Genomic DNA, 8,038 nt, shown 5'->3' on the forward strand with positions numbered 1-8,038 from the left:
CAATAAATTCAAAGTGAATTCTAATATAAATGCCAATGTTGATATTTTCAAGTTTCACCCACTTGTAACGTCTGATAAGGTAAGACACCTAAACAATTTTTTTTTCGATAAATTAATTTTTGATTTTTATCTTCAGTTAGAATCGTTCTTGAAGAGTAATATAGACGGTGTCGTTCTAATTACATATGGATCTGGCAACATTCCCACAAATGACAAAATCATTCAAATCCTTAAGGAGGCTGCAGAAAGAGGAATTATCATTGTTAATGTTACCGATTGTCTTCATGGTTCTGTAAATCCCCCTTACAAAACCTCGAACGTAACAACAATAAACAATTAAAAACTGTAACGCACATATTATATCAATGATGTTATAGATTTGCGAGGATATTGGTATTCTGCCAGGGTACGACATTACCACTGCTGCAGCTTTAATGAAATTATGTTATGTTTTGGGATTTAGAAATCTTTCGCTTGAGGAAAAGAAAATTGTAAGTAAACAATACACATGGATATAATTATATAATTATCAATATGTAATACTTTCAGATGATGATGACAAATCTTCGTGGAGAAATAACCAAAGTCTAAAAAACTTCATTTATATTGTAACGCAAAGTGTATTCAAACATTGCTGTATATTATATTATTTGTAATTTTCTTTTACAATGGATGCTTAATAACACGTGTTTTCGATTGTAATATGTTACAATTGATATTATGAATGTTGTGTTTATAATACAATAATACAATAAATCGTTTAATGAATCAGTTTGTTGTTGAAAGAACGAGTTTTTCATTGCAACAAATGATTTCATTGTTTGATTTACGTAAGTGTCGTTTCAGATAAACTCCGTACAATGAGATGCGATAATGGCGAAAAATGTTAACGACAGTCGAGATTAGTATAAAAACCCGCGAATTTCCATCGATCCACCACAATGTCCGAACCATGAATTTGACAAAAGCATCGGATTTTCTGCTGCTCCTTCTCCTCGCATCAACATCTTTGTCTCAACCGACGTACAACAGGAGCACGTATGTCTACAAGAACAAGGTGTACCACATCGAAACGTTCTTCAAGGTACGTCGTTATTTTTACCATTAAAAAATTGTAGATCTATTTTTTCTCCCCCCTTCAGACTACGTTTTATTCGGCTTTCATGTACTGCAACAAACTGGGCATGAACTTGCTGATGATAACCGCCGAGGATGAGTTCGATAAGATCACAGACTTCATCAAATCCAAAGGTGAGTCTCTTATTCAATTATTCTTATATTGTTGTTGCTGTTGCTGTTGTTGTTGTTGTAGTAAAGTACGAGAAAGATCTGATGTTTTGGACGGCCGGCGCGGCTGTCGAACCCAAAGAATTCCATTGGATGTACACGGGATTACCAGTGGAATTGAATACCAGATGGCTGCAGGGTGAACCCAACAACCTTTCCGGTTCCGAATATTGCCTTCAGCTCTGGATGAACAAACCCAGCGTATTCGTCCTCAACGATCAATCGTGCACGACAAAATCCTACTTCGTTTGCCAGACAACCAATTAGAAGCCTAGAAACGTGTGCAAAACATTTGAAGCAATAAAACAAAACAAAAATGAATAATTCAAATATTGATTATCAAACTTTATTTTACTTATTTTTAAGATTATTAATGAAGTTAAGATTTTATATGTAAATAGATTAATGAATTGATTAATCTCATTAAACTTTGCTCTTTTTATAATTAAAAACTGCTTCGGTTATCTCCATTCGACGTCTCGTCCGCATCGAACTTTGCCAGTCGCAAACATGCAGCCTTCTTGGATGCTTCTGGTGATCATTGCCATGGCAACGGCAAATCCAATCACCGTAACTTCAAAAAATATCAGCAAGGGCGACAAAAATCTTTTCGTGCAAAAGTTTTTCAAGGTTTTTGATTACTAACTTTTTTTTGCTTAATTATTATTTCTTTCATCGAGAGTTTTCAGGCGACGTTCTTTCAAGCAGCTATGTTCTGCGCCAATATCGGTATGGAATTGGTCAGCTGCAACAACCAAAGAGAATTCGACGAGGTGAACGAGTACCTCATCAAAACTGGTACGTTTCTATTTTTCTTGTCAAGTAGATTTTTTTTGTTTAAATTTCAGTTCCACGAGATGAGTTGATCGAGTACTGGTCGGCCGGAGTTAAGATCGAACCGATGAAGTTTGGTTGGATGAACACAGGTTTACCGGTTGATTTGCCTGGAATGTGGGGACCCGGAGAGCCCAACAATATTGGAAACGAAGAATGCTTGGAGTTCAGTGTTAAGGGCAAAACTGGAAGATTGTATATGAACGATGCCAATTGCTCTGTTCGCAATTATTTCATCTGTCAGAATAAAGTGTAGGAAACATTACATAAAGAAAAGAAGATAGAATATGTAAGTGTCATAAAAGAAGCGTTACTCACGTATGTTGTTTTCATGAAGACTTGTTAATACTTTTCTATTTGTAAACAAGATAATTCACGATGCAACAACGCGCATTTACAAACTATGAATGAGTTTATATTGAATTTAAACATTAAGTAAACTGCACATCATAAAAATATGCAACAACATTGCTTTATTTCTAAGTTGTTTGGATACAAAATAGTAACGTTTCTTTTATGACAAGTAAATAAGATACCTTTCAAGATAATGTAATATTTGATTTTTTTTTCACTTCTCTCTTAAAATAATAATAAAATAATAATAATCAATGTTTACAGTCTAATTATCCTTCAAATCAAACATTCTCGTACGAGCGGCGGATATATTCGCCCTATCATTTACATTGAAGAATCTTTGTTTTTGTTAAAACTTTGATGTAGAGACTTATTAATGTTTTTCTTGAAATAATTATGTGTAAACAAGATAACAACGCGCATTTATAAATGACGTATCGGTTTACATTGAATTAAAAACATTAAGTAATCTGCAGATGATAAAAAATATGCAGGAACATGCATTCATTTCAAAGTTATTAGAACAAATTCATATAAATTTAGATTTTTTTTCACTTCTCTTTGAAAATAATAATAAAATAATAATCATTATAAAAACGTATGGTGTTTACAGTCTAATTATTCTTCAAATCAAACATTCGCGTTCGAGCGGCGGATATATTCGCCCTATCCTTTACATTGGAGAATCTTTATTTTTGTTAAAACTTTGATGAAGAGACTTATTAATGCTTTTATTGAAATAATTATGTGTAGACAAGATAACAGCGCGCATTTATAAATGACGTATCGGTTTATATTGAATTAAAAACATTAAGTAATCTGCAGATGATGAAAAATATGCAGAAACATGCATTCATTTCAAAGTTATTAGAACAAATTGATATAAATTTAGATTTTTTTTTCACTTCTCTCTTAAACTAATAATAAAATAATAATTATTATAAAAATGTATGGTGTTTACAGTCTAATTATTCTTCAAATCAAACATTCGCGTACGAGCGGCGGATATATTCGCCCTATCCTTTACATTGGAGAATCTTTGTTTTTGTTAAAACTTTGATGAAGAGACTTATTAATGTTTTTCTTGAATTAATTATGTGTAAACAAGATAACAACGCGCATTTAGAAATGACGTATTGGTTTACATTGAATTAAAAACATTAAGTAATCTGCAGATGATAAAAAATATGCAGAAACATGCATTAATTTCAAAGTTATTAGTACAAATTCATATAAATTTAGATTTTTTTTCACTTCTCTCTTAAAATAATTATAAAATAATAATCATTATAAAAATGTTTGGTGTTTACAGTCTAATTATCCTTCAAATCAAACATTCGCGTACGAGCGGCGGATATATTCGCCCTATCTTTTACATTGGAGAATCTTTGTTTTTGTTAAAACTTTGATTAAGTAATCTGCAGATGATAAAAAATATGCATAGTTATTAGTTCAAATTCATATAAATTTAGATTTTTTTTTCACTTCTCTCTTAAAATAATATTTACTATACAAATGTATGCTGTTTACAGTCTATGTTTTCTTCAAATTAATCAATTGCGTACGAGCGGCGGATATATCCGCCTTATACTTTACACAGGAGAATATGTATACAAAACAACGTGATAATACACAGCTGTTTCGCAAAATGAAAACAGTTGAAAATGCGACCTTGGAGAATCGTTAACTTGGATTTTTAAGAACCACTTATTGTTATCACCGCCTCCTTGTGTTTCCAGCAATTTTTCAAAATATTTCAAAAACTACGTTTTGTTTTATTTTTCAAATTATCTATAAAACTTTTTACATATTCTGTTTCTACATTTAATTGTGCATTTGTTGATATAGCTAACGTTACGTAATGTTAATTAATGATCGAAATAAGTCGATTTTTCAAATTGTTTTCATGTCTTCACCTTTTATTAAATTACTCAACAACCACATACACTCATTAGATCGTTGAACATTCATATTAAAGCTAACACTATGACTTTTCCAATGACATAATTACAAAATATATGTAATAAATTGTTCTTTTGTTATAGGCTGTCAAAGTTTATTCTTACTTGATTATTATGAAATTATGTACAAGTTATCTTCATTTTATTTTTCAATTACTCAACAACCATATGAACTAATTATATTATTGAATATTCAAATTAAAGATAAATTTATGGCCTTTCCAACGAAACTATTGATAAAGATGTGCTATGCGCTGTTCTTATATTATAAGCTGTCAAAATTTTTCCTATTTGATTATTGTGAAATTATGTTCAATTTCTCAACAACCATATAAACTAATTAATTAATCATTGTATATGTATATTAAAGAAAAATTTATGACCTTTCCAATCAAAATATTAATAAAGATGTGTTCTACACTATTCTTCAGTTATAGACTGTCAAAGTTGTTCTTACTTGATTAATGAAGAAATTAATTGTGTTCAAGTTATTTCACTTCACTTTCAATTTAATTACTCAACAACCGTAAATACCAATTAAATCATTAAATATAAAAATTAAAGTTAAAACTGTAACCTTTCCAATGAAACTATTGCTAGAGATGTGTTATGCACTGTTTTTCAGTTATAAGCTGTTAAAATAAAGTAATAAAATTGGAAGCAATTTTTCGAAATATTTCAAAAACTAAATTTTATTTTTTTAAAATTAACTATAAAACTGTTTACATATTCCATTTATACATATAATTGTACATTCGTTGATATAACGTTACGTAATGTTAATTAATGAAAATAAAATATGGAAATCTTTCGAATTGCTTTCATGTCTTCACGTTTTATGTAATTACTCAACCTCCGTTATTAATAAATAAATCATTGAATATTCAAATTAATGTTAAAACTATAACTTTTCCAACAACATAATTGCAAAATATATGCAATGAATTGTTCTTCTGTTATAGGCTGTCAAAGTTTATTCTTACTTGATTATTGTGAAATTATGTTCAAGTTATCTTCATTTTATTTTTCATTCAATTATTACTTGATTATTGTGAAATTATGTTCAAGTTATCTTAATTTTATTTTTCATTCAATTACTCAAAACCATATAAACTAATTATATCATTGAATATGCAAATTAAAGATGAATTTATGGCCTTTCCAACGAAACTATTGATAAAGATGTGTTATGCACTGTTCTTATATTATAAGCTGTCAAAATTGTTCTACTTGATTATTGAGGAAATAAATTGTGCTCAAATTTTCTTCACTTCATATTTTATGTAATTACTCAACAACCGTAAATACCAATTAAATCATTAATATAAAAATTAAAGTCTTATATTTCAATTTTCTCAATAACTATCCTATATTTAATGATCATTATATAAAGTTCAAATTAAAGATAAAACTATAGCCTTTCCAATGAACTTATTATCAACAACCGTAAATACCAATTAAATCGTTGAATATAAAAATTAAAGTTAAAACTATAGCCTTTCCAATGAAACTATTGCTAGAAATGTGTTATGCACCGTTTTTCAGTTATAAGCTGTTAAAATGAAGTAATAAAATTGGAAGCAATTTTTCAATATATTTCAAAAACTAAGTTTTATTTTTTTTTAAATTAACTATAAAACTGTTTACATATTCTATTTATACATTTAATTGTACAACGTTAGTTATCGTTACGTAATGTTAATTAATGATCGAAATATGGAAATTTTTCGAATTGTTTTCATGTCTTCACGTTTTATGTAATTACTCAACATCCGTTATTAATAAATAAATCATTGAATATTCAAATTAAAGTTAAAACTATGACTTTTCCAATTACATAATTGCTGAAGATATGTAATGTACTGTTCTTTACTTATATAAGCTGTGAAAGTTTCAGAATTATGTTTCTTCTTTCTGTAATTCCAGAGGTGAGATCCGTACACTAGGTGTGGGTTGTCTGATTGCTCTGTTGTCGGGGGCGGCTGTTGCCGTGGGAATCCTGAGCGACAACATAGCCTCCCTCGTGGGGGTGGCAATATCCACGTCTCTGATGCCTCCAGCGGTGAACGCGGTGAGTCTAAGCAGAAAAAGGATCGAAACTTAATTAAAACTGTCGACAATAACATTTCGCTTAGGGCCTCCTCTGGTCTCTGGCCATCGTCTATTACGTGAAAGGCAACGAGACGACACGTTACGCGTCTCTTTCGTACACCGAGTATTACTCGACCGATCGATTCATCGAGTTGACCACCCTCGGCGCCGTCAGCCTCTGTCTCACCTTCGTCAACATCATTTGCATCTACTTCGCAGGAATCTTAGTCTTCAAAGTACAAAACCAATTCTTTATCATCAATCAATCAATCAATGATTAAAGCACACAAACATTTCAGATAAAAGAGGTCGCACCGATCTCCAACAAAGATCACGCCCGTCGTCAGTTCTGGAAGCACGACATCAAGGTCACCAGAAACTACAACAAAACTCTGCAGAAGGAGGAGGCCAAGAAGATGAAAGCGAAGTTCCTGAAGGAACTGGGCATGGCGAAGAGATCGGATGATGGTCAAAGCGATCATCTGCACCATTCGACGGAAATCAACAGGGAAGAAGTGGAGAAGAGCGAGAAGAAAACGCAGTACACTTGGTCGCCTTGCACCATGGTCTCGAAGAGGCCCACGATCCAAGAACTGCAGGATCTCTACAACAATTTGGTACGCGAGAGCCCGAAGAATTCACCGAAACTAATACCAAAAACCGTGCGCAAACTTTCGCAAATCTTCGCGAACTCTCCAGACGTTGCATCCTCCAGAGACAGCGTCATAATTCCCATCAGCGAACCATCCACATCCAATCACCAACCAACTACTTGCGGAAGAAAGTTTACAGTGACTCCCTGCGAATTGGAAGTACCCAATTTCTATTAAATAAACGCAAAATTAATCATTATAAACTACACATTTTGGATCTTATTTTGCTTTTATTTGTAAATAATTGTTACAATTTTTAAGTATGTTTGCTCAAATTTAATGTATATAATTATACAAAATAATTATAATTTAATTAAAATTTTAAAAAGTTACACAATAATTGTTAAAGAAACCTTAATGTTTTCGCAAATTTCTTGTTAATTCTAATTCTAAATTATTCTTATAAATTTATGTTTTTACCTAGATATCAGTTAAATAATTGAATTGTTTTACTCTGTTTGTTTTTTCTTTTCCATTCTTGTAACAATACAAAAAAAAAACACGTTTTTTCGAGATTGATTTTAAATTACAGGAAATTGGCAATAGTTACAAATATGACAGATGGCACGTTGGAAATCCCAAACATTTATCTTCAATTTGCGAGCTCATTCGTAATTGCGCCCTGTATAGTTATTGAGAAAATTGATGATTTTTGAAGACGCACGATTTTCCTTGCAAAAAGGTTTTTTCAATTTAATGAAAATAGTTCAGCTAACCATCATCAGATGGCGCTGAGCATTGATAATTGAACGCTATATACTGGGGACCAAAGACGCTGTGTAGTGGCGTGCCCTCGCAACTTTGAAAATCGAGTGGCGCCATCTTCAGTGGTCTCTATGAACCTTAATGCAAACGAAA

At 31.4% G+C, this 8,038-nt stretch overlaps 3 protein-coding genes across 4 annotated transcripts; all 3 read left to right on the plus strand.

Annotated features, from left to right (window-relative positions):
* On the plus strand, nt 1–1,617 carry LOC108559335 (C-type lectin 37Db-like). 2 transcript variants are annotated; one of them, XM_017916590.1, is made up of 7 exons: nt 1–79; nt 137–319; nt 378–491; nt 550–585; nt 847–1,084; nt 1,143–1,251; nt 1,313–1,617. In XM_017916590.1, the coding sequence occupies exons 5-7, from the start codon at nt 884–886 to the stop codon at nt 1,552–1,554; spliced, it is 552 nt and encodes a 183-aa protein (XP_017772079.1). In that variant the 5' UTR covers nt 1–79; nt 137–319; nt 378–491; nt 550–585; nt 847–883; the 3' UTR covers nt 1,555–1,617. The 2 variants fall into 2 exon arrangements, with proteins under 2 accessions (XP_017772079.1, XP_017772071.1); XM_017916582.1 differs by having other exon boundaries at nt 550–1,084.
* A 58-nt stretch (nt 1,618–1,675) lies between these two features.
* LOC108559351 (E-selectin-like) lies at nt 1,676–2,722 on the plus strand. Its single transcript, XM_017916602.1, has 3 exons — nt 1,676–1,917; nt 1,977–2,085; nt 2,136–2,722. Exons 1-3 carry the CDS (start codon nt 1,798–1,800, stop codon nt 2,375–2,377), a joined length of 471 nt encoding a protein of 156 aa, XP_017772091.1. The 5' UTR covers nt 1,676–1,797; the 3' UTR covers nt 2,378–2,722.
* Nucleotides 2,723–5,861: 3,139 nt separating this feature from the next.
* LOC108559324 lies at nt 5,862–7,392 on the plus strand. The gene is made up of 4 exons (XM_017916569.1): nt 5,862–5,882; nt 6,334–6,507; nt 6,572–6,763; nt 6,827–7,392. Exons 1-4 carry the CDS (start codon nt 5,862–5,864, stop codon nt 7,355–7,357), a joined length of 918 nt encoding a protein of 305 aa, XP_017772058.1. The 3' UTR covers nt 7,358–7,392.
* The last annotated feature ends 646 nt before the right edge of the window (nt 7,393–8,038 follow it).

Source organism: Nicrophorus vespilloides, unplaced genomic scaffold (genome assembly GCF_001412225.1).
Source record: "Nicrophorus vespilloides isolate i.1.1-1 unplaced genomic scaffold, Nicve_v1.0, whole genome shotgun sequence".
NCBI classification, from domain to species: Eukaryota; Metazoa; Arthropoda; class Insecta; order Coleoptera; family Silphidae; genus Nicrophorus; species Nicrophorus vespilloides.